Source organism: Bacillus rossius, chromosome 1 (genome assembly GCF_032445375.1).
Source record: "Bacillus rossius redtenbacheri isolate Brsri chromosome 1, Brsri_v3, whole genome shotgun sequence".
NCBI classification, from domain to species: Eukaryota; Metazoa; Arthropoda; class Insecta; order Phasmatodea; family Bacillidae; genus Bacillus; species Bacillus rossius.
In genome coordinates this window covers 366,520,723-366,534,609 of record NC_086330.1, presented here as the reverse complement: position 1 = coordinate 366,534,609, position 13,887 = coordinate 366,520,723, and the positions used below count along the sequence as shown (strand labels likewise).

Sequence of the window (13,887 nt, the reverse complement as noted above, 5' to 3'; positions counted from 1 at the left end):
TTCTAACACTCACAACATATTTTCTACAGTAAACCGAATAAAAAAAAGCAGATTATTGCAACGTTTCGAACAATTGCTGAATCATTTTTTTCTCTATGTGAGTAGATAAAGTCGTGATTAAATCAAGTTTTTATAATTTTGAATGTGTAAAATTTAATTAAAGTTAAGAAAATAATGAGTTCGGATGATTCTGATGAAGATATTTCCCAATTAAAAGAAGCCGTGGACTCAACATTTTTAAATGATCATTTGTTTGATAAAAGTAAAGTTATAAATGCAAACGCCAAGCAAGGTAATAAATAGGTTATGTTATAATTTTTGTAGAATGTGTAAATTATATTTAAAAAAACATAACACATGATTCAAAAGAAGATAATAGTTATACGAATCTTATTTTTTTATTCCGCAGTGGCTTATTCTTTTAATTCCAACAATTCCCTAATTCATCCTCTTTAAATCACTAATCTGTGTTACAATTAATCTTGGTTTGCATGTTAAACAAGAACACACACATCTACATGCATTGTTGTCACACCATATTTAAAATAATTAAATAATAAAACTTGACAAGTGTAATCAAAAATGGAATTATTTGAGTTTATCAGCCTGGTAGCAAGGATCTTCCAACTTAATTATACTTCTTTTTATATCACAAATAGCTTCTCAAAATCATTCTACTCCCTCCTAGATGTCAAAAAGAATGAGTCATGCTTGTTTTGTACAAAATAAGTTTTTTATGAAACTTAACTTTGAATATTGTATAATATACTAAAGCCCTGTCTATTGTACCACAGAACATGATGCCAAAGATAGATTACCCACTGTAACGTATTATGTACTACAATCCTGCCTGTTTTATTGTAGGGATTTTGAAATACAATTTTTTATAATTTAAATGTTCATTTTCAACTATTTTTTTAATGTTTCAAGTATCATTAAGCATAAGCCTTACCTATTTTAGTATATAACACTTTAACATTCATATATTACCTAAAGAATAATATTCTATAGGCCTACTACAATTTTGTGATACTATATTTACATAATTTCATTATTAATTTTTACTTTGATTTAAACTTACCAGGTATCATAAAGTATATTTCACCCCTACCTATTCTGTATAGAATACAATACCAATACCGAGGGTCCATGTGGGACATCTGATGTCGTAATTCCAATTTCAGAGCTCTATTTCCTCGCTCTAACTTCTGCCTCTACTACAAGTAATCTCCAGTCCATTTCACAACTCTCCTGTCGTTCACAGACTTGTATATTTTCATCAGCGTCCCAATTGACCCTCGACTGTTGCTCCACTCGCACTTCCGGAAGCAGGGTTGTGCAGATTTACAATTGGAAATGGAAAAACATGATGATCTGAATTTTTCGTTTTGAACACATTTGAAAAAATCAACGCTTGTCAATTTCAAATGGGCGTCTGAAGAGTCAGATGACACTTTTCTCTCAGAAACTGATTTCTATCCAGTTGAGGCCTTAAATGAATAGCATTTAGAGCCATTTCATGTTAATACATGCATGCAAGATGTTTATGCTTGTTTTTTTTCAGACATGTTTATGAAATCATTAAAAATAATTATTATTACGTCACATTTCATTGTAAAGTACATGTTAATTGCATGAGAGAACATGAAAATCTGCGTAGTCATTTTTTTGGCCTAGGACAGGTCAGCATGCATGCAGTGAGGCTGTTACTCCTTGGTTACACGAGCCGGACAGGTCGATCTGGGACAAGCACCTGTGCCAAGGGCTCGAGGCAGAGCTGTGATGGAATGTGTCTTGTGGGCTCGTCCCAAGAAGCCACCAGCTCATTGCAGTTGCGACCTTGACAGAATCAAGGCCAATGGCGCGACAGGTGGCAAGTGATCTAATCTCGCGACCAGTGCGGCTACAGGACAGTGTATATCAACCAAAGAGATATTTAGCTTAAATTAGGCAAGACTTTTTTTTTTTTGTAAATGAAAAGTTATAGCCACCACTTTTAATTCCAAGGGAAAACATACACCTTGTTTGTCTGCGTCAAATGAACGAAGAATGTAAACTTTTCAGTGAATAATTTTTTCCAGCTAGAAAGGGTCTTTTAAAGTTAACAGTCCACAACAAAGTGCTATGTACTGTGTTGATGTTTTATACAAAAAAGAATGACTGTCACTTTGTTTTGACTGACAGCAGAGTCGGTTGGAGGAGGGAAACGAGAGAGCGCACCATCTCTGAGGAAAAACGGAGAAGACGGAGAACAGAACGACCTCAGAGTAACACCAGAGTTCCAGAAGTTTGTCGCCAGGCACCTGTCACAGTTCATAGACCAGTGAGTCCATGATACATTACAGGATACCATTAACACACAGTGAAAGGTTTTTAATCTGCTATTCTATGGTTCATAAATATTTTGTAATCCGGGCTTCTATGGTTCAGCGCATTCTGTTGTCTGGCACCAATCAAACTGCTTGTTTTCAGATCTTTCAGGTGGATTCCAGGTCAGATTACTGTCCCACAGGCATTTACAGTTCACTTAGACACTTAGAGTGTATCGTTGTTGTTGGTCCATCACGGCCGTGGTCCCGAACAAGACGCACTAAAGATCTTTCGCTGAACTACTTCCGTGCAGTTAGTCTTGTGCGCATTGGTGGACTTGCGTTTGAGAGTACCCGGGTTCCAAACTGATCCATCCTCATGATTTTGGTTTTCCATGGAGTTCCGAAATCACTTCAGGGGAGCTGTTCCCTAACTTTTAAGATGTAACATATTATTCTTTTTTTTCTCTGTAGTTCATTACATTTATTAGTGCTTTTATAGATCTCTATAAAAGTCAGGAATTTTTGAAACCCTTCAAAGCATCTATTAAAAATTTAGAAGTGCATGTAAATATGTTATATGACTAAAACTTAACTTTTTTGCAAAGAATTTTAAAAGTTTAATCTAGTTCGTAAGTTATATGATACACTTTTATCGTAATTTTCCACAGCACTAAGAGAAATGTGAGCTAGGTACCTTTATTGTGAATTAATGGGTAATTTTTATATTTTTTAATTAATGTATTAAATTATTTAATATGTTATTTAAAATTTTATATCCCTAAACACAAATACACTTTAAAATAATAAATACATCAGTGAAATTTCTAATGTAATAAATGTAATGTCACCTAGTTGTACTAAATATAATTATGTGATAGAAGAACCAATATATTTTATAGTGAATTTTACACACAATTTAATGCTCAGGACTGTGGGATGCACATTGATTAGACACCAAGGCGAATGCAAGGATGCTTCTTTCCCATAAAACCCTAATTAAATAGGAGCCACGTTGGGTTAGTGGTCTTGTATCCGGGTTAGATTCCTGGTAGGGTAGAACCTGTATTTTTCGCAATTGAGAAAGGTGGCGGATGTTGCCATGTGCTGGTGGGTTTTCTTTGAGTAGTGTTGTGTACCCCTCCTTCCTTTCCCATTAATTCCATCAAGCAATGCTTCATTAGCATCTGATCACCTTTCATCTCACCTTGACCCAAACGTCGTTGAGACCTCAATCCAATCCATTCGTTATTTAATAATTAGTAGTCTACACTCTGTCCTCTCCCCTCTGTGTGACTCTGTGTTTTTGCCAGTTACCTAATGTTCACTCTCTCTGTTCTTGGTGCTGGGTCCTTGTGTAGTTGTTTTCTCCACTCCTGTACAGCTGCCACACTGAGCTGTCACATAGCGTTCTCCAGTCCTCCAACTCCTTGTGGTTGTAATTTTACTTGAAAAGATTCGAGCAGAATAAAAATGCCATGCTAGTAAATTTTCTTCTAATTTTGCTATGGCACCACTGGCCTTTTGGCCCTTGTAGTGGTTTCCTTTCTTTTCTACCCGGTACCTGTTGCTATTACCACTATTCAATTTATTATAGGTATCCCTTTTATTTCTTCTACTTCATACTCATCCATCAGCCATCCTCAATACAATATTTTGTTATCCCATCATCAAGAGAGTTTGATTCCCTCCCTCTGTCCCATTTAAATCTCTCCTGTTTCCACTGCCTCTTTGTCCAGATCTGTCCAGATCAGTTGCACTATCAGTGGCACCCTCAGATTCACTGCAGACACTTCATCCTTGTGCTTGCCGCTGCATGTAGCTCCTCCTGGGGTTCCAGGAACCTGCTGGAGGTGGAGCAAACAGCTGCCCCGGTCAAGGGCGTCGACGAGACTGAGAGCGGGATCAAACTCCTGGCCGTGTCGTCGTGCGTCCTGGGAACCAGCCGTGAGGCGGCTCCGGAGTCAACGTCCGCGCAACGACGCGCAGCAAGCAAGAGGAGGGGGGGCAGAGGTGCCTCCAAGGTGACCCGGGAGGACCTGGCATCCGTCGCAGTGTCCCCGGAGTGGGTTCTGACAGGGCAGGGCACCCAGGGCTGGAGTCCCTCCACCCGGGGCGAGGTCATCACCGTCAGGGCCGCCAGCACTGTCTCACCACGGTCCTCTGCAGGCAGCACTGCCTTCAAACAGGATACAGTGGAGGATAGACAGCAACCCAAACTGGTGAATGGCTTGGAGGAGAGCCAAGCTGGTGCACACCAGTCGAGTGTTAATGGTGACCAAGTTGTCGTTGCACCTTTCCTCACGAGGCCAAAGAAAAAGAAGAGACAGGAGCTTGTAAATTCTTTGGAAAAGGACAGTAACGTTATTGTGCAACAGTCGAGTGTTGACGTTGACCAAGTTGTTGTTGCACCTCTCCTCACGAGGCCAAAGAAAAAGAAGAGACGGGAGCTTGTAAATTCTTTGGAAAAGGACAGTGACGTTGGTGTCCAACAGTCGAGTGTTGACGTTGACCAAGTTGTGGTTGCGCCTCTCCTCACGAGGCCAAAGAAAAAGAAGAGACGGGAGCTTGTAAATTCTTTGGAAAAGGACAGTGACGTTGGTGTCCAACAGTCGAGTGTTGACGTTGACCAAGTTGTCGTTGCACCTCTCCTCACAAGGCAAAAGAAAAGGAAGAGGCAGAAGCTTGTAAATGGTACGGAAGAGGACAGTAACATTGGTGTGCAGGTCAATTCCAGTGTTAGCAGCAACTACATTGTTGACTCGGATCTCAAGAGGAAAAGCAGTAAGAAAAGGGAGAGACAGGAGGTTGATAGTGGTTCAAAAAATGGAATTAAGATTGTTGCACAAGTTAATTCCGGTGCTACGGACAACAGTGTTGTTGACTTGGACCTCAAGAGGAAGAAGCATAACATGAAAAGAAGGCAACAAAGGTATAAAAGAAAAGCACTCCTGAGTGGAAAACAATACGTCAGTGCTTGAAGGTGTAAAAGGTGGTTTACGAACTCTGTAGTAATTGTAGTATGAATTTACTGCAAACTTTTCATAATTTTTGTATAAAAGTTTTTTTTAAATTTATTTATTTTGTTATCATTCTGTTTGATGCATCTTGAAACCCACAAGCTTATTTTCTAAAGGTTGCTTTGTTTTTGTAAAATATGTATTGGGGAAATTATTTCATTCAGTTAGGGAAAAGTGGTTTTATTAATACAAGCTGCCTAATTTGTGAAAGCTCTTTACACCATCACGAAGCATGTCTTGTTTCCTATAAATTGGCTTTCATGGTAGGGTACACACACTGCATATTGGGAAAGCATTAAAGTGTTGCCAAAATTTTTATTAAGTTATTTCTTGTAGGGGCCAGTAAACTTTACTTGTAGGTTTGGCAAAGTGGATGGAATATGGAATGTAAAGGGTATTTTGCATATTTTATTGTAATGTGTCTTTTATTGAAGTGCAAGGCTAGTGAGTTTTTGAGGTTCTCTGTTAAGGTTGTAATAATTAAATACAGTAATTGCAGCAAATGTTCCTTAAATTAATAAGTCGTGTATTTTTCACAATTTATTGAAAACAAACCTGAAGAAAACATAATTCTAGTCCTTTTGTGTTAATAATAATTGTATTACTGTATTTACCAAAATTTACGTATCTTAAATTTAACTGAGCATGTTCTGTATAATTATTATTATTACAGGATTCTGTCCAGACTTATTAATGGATAATCTTTAAGTTTTACACATATGTATGCAACAGAAAAAAAAATTGACTTTTAGTAACATCTCTTTGTTTGCAGGAATCCTGCTTGATTTTGTGTGATTGTAAAAAGGAATTTTAATGAGCAAAATGGGGTGACTGTGGTTGAGTGGTCGAATCACCTGCCCCCAGGTTGTGTCTGCTGCGGTCTCGAAGCATTCCTTCAGTACTTCATGACTTCTCATGATGTCAACGAAACATTAAGCATTTCATTCATGTTGTATGAGTGAGGTTGTGACATTATATAATTATGGAAAGGTAATTATTGAAATTGTGTTGCAAGTTGCAGTGATGAGGCATAATTTAAAATAAATAAATATATTTAATAACTAAAATTCTATGTGTAAAAAAGTAGTAGTTTTAAGTACTTCTGTAGTTATTGCTTACAGGTATTACTGATTTTCATAGTTCTTAACTTGTTATAATTACAGATATTTTTATTAATTAACCCTCTTAGTGCCAAAGTCCGATAAATCGGCTATGCCTGGTTGTGCGAAAATTGCCAGGGCCGAAAAATCGGCCCGATTTTTTTTCCCATTTTCAAGACAGTTTTTGTTACTAGCAGCGCATTCTACCTATGTCTAATGAAGTGTCCTACTATCTAGTTCCTTTTTCTGGTAACAGGTAGCGAAAGTGCCCTACTATTTAGTTCTTTTTTCTCACAACAGAGAGTATGAGTGTCATACTGCTGGACATCGCACAGCGTAAGAAACCGCGTTTTGCTGCATTTCTTTATTCTAAAGAAACACTTTCCCTTTTGAAAAAAAAAAATTGTTTCTTTTGTAAATTCTTTATTTTAATTCTTTTATATCATGAAATTTTTTTCCGGCAATTTCTACAAATGTATTTTTTCAAAGTTATGACAACAATGGTTCATTTTAGGTAAACGGTATATGTAACTACCAGTTTCGTGGATATTACAAATTGCGTAGGATTTTATACCGTTGATTATTCTGCGTTGAAAATTATTATTGTAGTAGTCATAGTAAACACGTTTTCCCGCATATTTGTCAGTGGAAAGTGATGTTATTCTATTTTTTTTATACTCTTTTATTCAAACTAATACCACCGCGAAACTTTGTGCGATCAAGGCATTTGTTCTCATTTTCATAATAATGTCTCGGAAAAGAAATTACATTGCGGGTAAAGATGACAAAGAAATACTCCACTATTTTTATTTGCTCGATAGTGATATTTGTGAAAGTGATACAACAAGCGACAACGATACAAGTACTGATGAGGAAGAGCATTTACCATCTACTTCAAACACACCGAGACTTACTCCAGTGGCTGCGGGTAATTATATTACAGCCGGCGCATCACTTCGTACGAATTCAGGCGATAGTTCAAGTGATTCGTCGTATGAAAATAAACTTACTGACGTAAATAATATAATCAGGTCTTCTTGTGAAAACATTTTCACCACCAAAACACAACATACCCCAGTTTTTAGAAAATGCTGGACCAAACATTTACCGCCTCGAAACACGAAGCAAATAGCATTTTTCCAGCTAATGTTTACTTTTTCCTTACTACAGCTTCTGGTAAAGGAAACCTATAGATACGCTCAGCAGTTTTTATATTTTTAATTGAAAAAAAAGTGATAATGAAAAATGCTGATAAACCAAGTCAAAAAATTTCTTCTAAAATTTGAAAGTCAGTTTCACCTAAATTTGTATAAAGGCATATAATAGTTATGCATAATTTTTTAATAATATCGTTTACTTTTTAAATACCGTACATTAATAGCAGACTTATAATTATTAAAAAAATTATAAAGATTCAAAATACACTAAATAGTTGGAGTTAGGCTAAGAGAAGATTTCATTAGAATTGTCACACAGAAGAGCAATGATTTTTTTTTTTTTCAAAAAATTATTATTACAATAAATATTGGAAAAAATTACATTGCTATTATACTATCATATAGAAAAACAATTAAAAATTTTTAAAAAATTCAAACAAAAGAATATTACTGTCAAAACTACTCCCTATTCACATTACAATCCATAAAAAATATTTAATAATTCTTTTTTTAATTTAAAAATCAACAAAAATAAAATATGATTAAGATTTTTATGTTTAAACATGAGAAGTGACAAAAGAAAACATTTATCTATAAACAGTAAAAATTTCATAGTTATAACACTAAAGGTTAAAAAGTTATTAAAATTAAACTCTAGAGATGCAATTTAGTTAAAAAAGACCCGGCAATGTTAGCATTACCATCCTAGCAGAGGCTGGCACTAAGAGGGTTAACTATATTTACGAGCTTTCATTTAAATAGTGTCTTGACAACCTTTTATTCGACAGTGCTGTACATACTTAAGTTAGTGAATATTCACAAAAATAGCAATCTGTGATTAATGTTTTGTTTAAATTTTAAATTTAATTTAATATTATTTTTATGCATTGCATCTACAATTTTGGAGTAATTGCTGTAGGCCTGTGCAAATACCAGTTTTTAAGTTTGAAATCATAATTGAGTTAAAAATATCGAAATATTTTCAAATCTGAAAATTCAATTCAAATACTGAATTATGACTTTTTAGATTAGGTAGGTTAAAAGTCATAACTTAGCAGATTCTTATTCATGATTTTGTGCAACAGCAATAGATATTTCATGTTAATGGTTATAAATAAAATAACAACTATAAGAAAAATATGTTTTAGGTTTTTGTAAGTTTTGTATTTTTTTTTGCAGTGTTTGCCAAAGTTGTTGGAAAATTACCATATTGTACATTTTCTGGCCATCTGAACATCTGCATATGTTGAAATAAAGTATGGCTAGCTACATCCGGCCCGTTAATTCAATGAAATTGGGTTAGTTCACATTTATAATGTGCACTTAAAATACAGTTGAATGTTCATTATTATTTAAAATTGAATTGAATTGAATATTAAAAATAAATGATTTTGACATTGGAAAATTCGTATATAATAGCACAGGCCTAGTAATAACAAACAGGAAGAGTGTTATAAGGAAAAGAAAGAAAAAATAATTTAATTTTTTGCATAATTTAATAATTATTATTGAAGTTTTCAAATGTATTAATTTCAAAAATATCTTAGTATTACAATGTATAAATGATTTATTCTTTAAAAAAACCTACAATATTTTATCACTTTTTTGTAGGCATGTTCTTTTCTTTGCAATGCAAATAGCAGTTTATGTTAGTTAGTAAGTGTAAACATTGAGACATGTTTACATGTTTATACTCATTTATGTCTTAGTTATATGTTTAATTTTTCATTTAAATAAGAATAATTATATTTTTCTTTCCTGTATTTAAGTACTGAGTTGTGCACAGCGCGATGACCCAGGCGTATTCCATAGCATATCAGTTGATATTCATGTTTGGGATTCTATTCTTCTTTGCTGAATATTTATTTGAGATTTATTATTCCATTTATTACTGATTTCGCTTCACTGCTCTCGTTAGCTATGGTCTTCGAGTATTGACTCTCTCGCCAAGTAGGAAGCGAGGTCGCTTAGTCATTCTTCCTAGCCTAGATGCTTACTGGCCGGCGATTTCGAAAGAAGTAAGTAAAGTGTTGAGCTTCGGATTGAGAAGACGTCCTCTGTGCGTGGGGTGGTCCCTCGGTCTAGGGATCCCGCTCAGATTACGAGAAGATACGTGGCTATCACGAATTTATGTAGCTTTGCAAGTATTAAGTCGAGGAAGTCCAGATTTCTAACACACGGGCCATAGGGAGTCATGTTTCACAGTTATTTACACTACCGTGTCAGGTGAATATCCGCCATTGTGCTGCGAGACTTCCAGTCAATTCTGAAATAATTTTTAATGTGACTCATAATGACAGGGGTTGAATGACAAAAAATTCATAATTCTCTTATTAGGCACACTATCAAATCTATTCAAATTGTTTATACATCTTATAATTTTTATCTAAAACTTTTGTCTGTAACAATTTTTGATAAAACAAACCATTATTGCAAGGGGTTGAAAAAACCTGGGGTTGGAATAAGAAAATAAATAACATTTCCCTACCTTGTACACTACCGATTCCATTCTTATTTTTGTTTAACTTTCTAAATATTGACCAAAACTATCGTTAAAATAAATTTTTAACTAACCAACCATTACTGCAAGGGGTGGAAATAACAAGGTTTGAAAGTAAACAATGGTAATTACTTTTTTAAAAATAGATTTACTATCAAATCCATTATAATTTATTGTATAAATCCTAAACTTTGTTTAAAACTCAAGCTGAAACAATTTTTTATAAAAAAAATTATTACCATAAAAGCAGGGGTTGAAATTTAAAAAAAATTCAAAAATTTTGTAGTATCAAATGCATTCAAATTTAATTTAAACCATCTTAATATTATCTTAAACCTTGGTGCAAAGCAAATTTTTATATGACCACATTATTATTGCAAGGGATGAAAAATAGTTCTTGAAGGTTAAAACAAATAATTACCTTATTTGGCATATACATAATATGTTATTCAATGGTGGATACATTATGTTATAAATTCTCATAATATTTTTGCTGCATGGAAAATAAGCAAATATTCAATCGATCATTTTGTAATATTGGAGAACATAAATATGTTATGTACAATAAGTTCTTAAAATGTTCCAGGAGTTTATAGAAGTTTCCATAGTATTTCCAGAAGAAATAGGTACATACTTTGAATTCTACCAATGCCTTTAGGCTGTCCCGAAAAGTTTTCTTTTTCCTTCAGTCCTGTATTTTATACAATAAGTGTATTATAGCTTTGTCAAGAACAATATCCACAATTCAGTTCAACTTCGCTAATGTTTAAAATATTCAATTTGATGTTTGCTTCCCATCAAAAAACTGGTATGTATTGGCGCAGGCCTCCAGCTACGAAGGCCTGCGATCTGGAATGAGAGCAGGTTGAAGTTTTGCTGCTGCTGCGCAGCACGGCATGAAGACTGCGCGCAGCGAAGTCTGGCAGCGTGCTTGTGCCGTTCCCGTGCTGCTGGACCCCGAACTACAAGAACAGCTCTTCACGGATCTTTTGTGAAAAGATTCTTCTTCTGTTGGGGAAGGATTACCGGCAGTTAAAAAAAACTGTAACAAACTACTTGTAAGTCACATTTATTTTATAAAAAAATATTATTTACACTAAATATAATTTTAGTAATTCTATTGCTTTGTATTGTCGAATTTTGGTCCAATTTGTAAGCATCCTTAAGTAGGTATTCTAACAGATACATATAGGCTCATTTAACTGGGGGTTTCACACACTGTAGAATTTGCATAGCAACTTAGATGTCATGTGATATGCATCCTTAATGCATTCCTCATTGAAAATATATTTTTTAAATTAATCATTTGGCAAGAAAAATCAACAGCTGAAATTTTTTAGAAAAACAAGATTTTTGTAACTTTAGCAGGAACTGTTTAATGTGAAAATACTGTCTATATGGGATGGACTAGGATGTATTTTCTTAAATATGTTTAGATTACACATAGATTTGATTAATTTAAGTTGTTGGGTTTTTATGTTAATCTGACAATCTAAACTACACAGAAATACATGACTTCACCTGAAGAACTTAAGAATATTTCTCATGAATTTCAAAAGTTCAGTGGAAGACATTTTAAGGTTTTCATCACATTAAAATGTTTCATTAAGGCACTCTGTTGCCTCCAAGTATAAGTAGTTATTATTACAAAAAAATCCACAGGTTTTACTTATAATGTTCAGTTTGTAACCAGAAGTGGACTTGATTACTATTACTAACATCGGTCTGCAAACCTTCATGTTATAAAAGATGAGGTTAATATTGTACGAGTAGTAAGCACCATGATTCTGGAACCTTGTATCTTAATAATTGTAAAAGTTAACCTTAATTTCAATTAATGAAGCTCTTATAAACATAATGGAAATTTCTATTAAAACATTCCCAGCAAGAAATTACGAGATACCTCTGGCACGATATAACTACTTAACTATTTCCTCATTACACAGCGTCATTCACATTTCATTGACCAATACTTCTATGCAAAATTATATAAAACTAGTTGCTTTTTTTTTTTACAATATAAGTTACATATACAACTGATGTGGTTACATTTTATAATTTGATTTCTTTTCCTCTTAGAAGTTATTAAACATATTTACATCAACGTTTCTCTACATAATAATTACAGCTGTTCCCAATTTATGGAAAATCATTTGCTGTTAAGTTCCCAGTAATCATGTTCTAGGAACAAATTTCAGAGAGGAAACTAAATGTTCATTCCTAAATTCAGCACAGTTAAGAGTTATGTTACAATTTTATATCTTGGATGAACACATGCCAATTATTTACAACATGGAGTATGTAATTTACAGTTATCAGTTAGTTTTATAAACAAACTTGAAATTTCTGCTCAAGACATCACATGATTAGTACAGTATGTCATTTATATGGTAGTTGTCTCGTGAAGAGATCATGTTTTTATTTATTCAATTTTTTCTGTATTAAAACATTTCAACCTTACGTTAACACTTCAATTATTAGTCTTGTAATGATTTTGCCCAAGTGCGTTATATATTGAGATTAAATCACAGGGAGGCTAACCTAAAGATATTTGTAGCACGTTATGAATGAATTGAAAGCAGTCAACAGAGGATTAGTCCAGTACCTATGTTTCAGCCAGTACACTGCTTCTTCAAGTCCGCAGCAAAGTGTGCACTCATCTCAAAGTGTTAGTGTAAAACTCCAGAGAGAGCCTACTTTGCCCGACAGAGGTCGGGGAGACCCAGATGTAGTCACAGCGGCCACTAGCGGGGTTCGTTGACCGTTACTAAAGCTGCACGCTGGGCGTTCCTTGCAGGAGCCGCCTGGCTTTGGAGAGAAAAGGGGGGGGGGGGGGGGGGAAGAGGAGTTAACACGCCCATGCCATTTACAAACCGATCAAGATTTTTTAAAGATGTCTGTTTAAAATATCATTTATGAACCATTGCTCTATGGTAGCTTCGTTCCAAATGATTTTTTTGGATAGCGAACAATGTTAAATGTGTTTCATGAGCGGTTTTAGGTACCTATGAAAAATTTGGTACACAGATTTGTAAGTAGAACAGGTGTGTTGAGGAGCCTTTTTCATCCACATTTCGCCGCTGAAAGTCCCGTAGAGGCGAAGAACGCGCACCAGTTGTACGCTGGCGCGTGGAGGATGTGTGACGGGCTCCAGCCAGGCGGCTGCCTCGGGGCGTGAGCCGCCCTACGCAGCCTGCTTCTTGCTCCGCAGCTTGAACCAGCCGGACGACCGCGTGTCCTTGGGCATGGAGGCGGAGCGCGCCAGCTGGCCGCTCTTCTTGCCGTCGCCGATCTTCCTGGCGGCGCCACCGCGGTAGGAGCGGCTGTTGGCGGGCTCGGCGGGGCGGCCGTGCTGGGGCCTGCGGCTCAGGGACTCCACCGAGGTGGACAGGTCTCGCCGCTTGGCGGGGGCCTGGCCGTGGCGGCTCAGAGACTCCACCGAGGCCGCCTTGCTCACCTTCTTCTTCGTCATGGTGGCGGTGCGGGGCGCCGGCACCTTGGGCGGCTTGCCGCTGCCCCTGGGCGTCTGCAACACGGCACGCTCCCCTAGCTTACACACATCTCTGCATACAAGCCTGTAAAAACACACTTTATTTTTAATGAAGAGGACTAGAAGCTGACTAGTTGTAAAAAACACCAGATATAAAAAAGGATAGGTACATTTTTTGAGGCCAGTTTCTTTAACCCTTTTTACGTTCTAATTCAAAATCTACTAAAATGTACTCTCTTAGTGAATGAGAAGGCACATCACTCGCATCCCCCGAACTAGACCCGAGTCAGATTCCTGGCGGTTTCAGGCTG

At 35.9% G+C, this 13,887-nt stretch overlaps 2 protein-coding genes across 6 annotated transcripts in view; one reads left to right on the top strand and one right to left on the bottom strand.

Moving 5' to 3' along the window:
• Nucleotides 1-79: 79 nt before the first annotated feature.
• Nucleotides 80-13,406, top strand: LOC134528394 (uncharacterized). 5 transcript variants are annotated; one of them, XR_010074394.1, is made up of 6 exons: nt 88-292; nt 2,185-2,323; nt 4,150-5,241; nt 6,194-6,319; nt 10,911-11,144; nt 13,298-13,406. XR_010074394.1 is itself a non-coding variant. In XM_063361985.1 (4 exons), exons 1-4 carry the CDS (start codon nt 175-177, stop codon nt 6,246-6,248), a joined length of 1,404 nt encoding a protein of 467 aa, XP_063218055.1. In that variant the 5' UTR covers nt 80-174; the 3' UTR covers nt 6,249-8,738. The 5 variants fall into 5 exon arrangements, 3 of the variants coding, with proteins under 3 accessions (XP_063218055.1, XP_063218056.1, XP_063218057.1); XR_010074395.1 differs by lacking the exons at nt 10,911-11,144; nt 13,298-13,406 and adding an exon at nt 8,766-9,002; XM_063361985.1 differs by lacking the exons at nt 10,911-11,144; nt 13,298-13,406 and having other exon boundaries at nt 80-292; nt 6,194-8,738.
• LOC134528393 (uncharacterized) overlaps nt 11,140-13,887 on the bottom strand; it is a 223,162-nt gene continuing 220,414 nt past the window's right edge. The window contains exon 7 of the mRNA XM_063361984.1: nt 11,140-13,612. Within this exon, the coding sequence (XP_063218054.1) occupies nt 13,271-13,612 (342 nt within the window). The 3' untranslated portion in view covers nt 11,140-13,270. The remainder of the gene's footprint in view (nt 13,613-13,887) is intronic.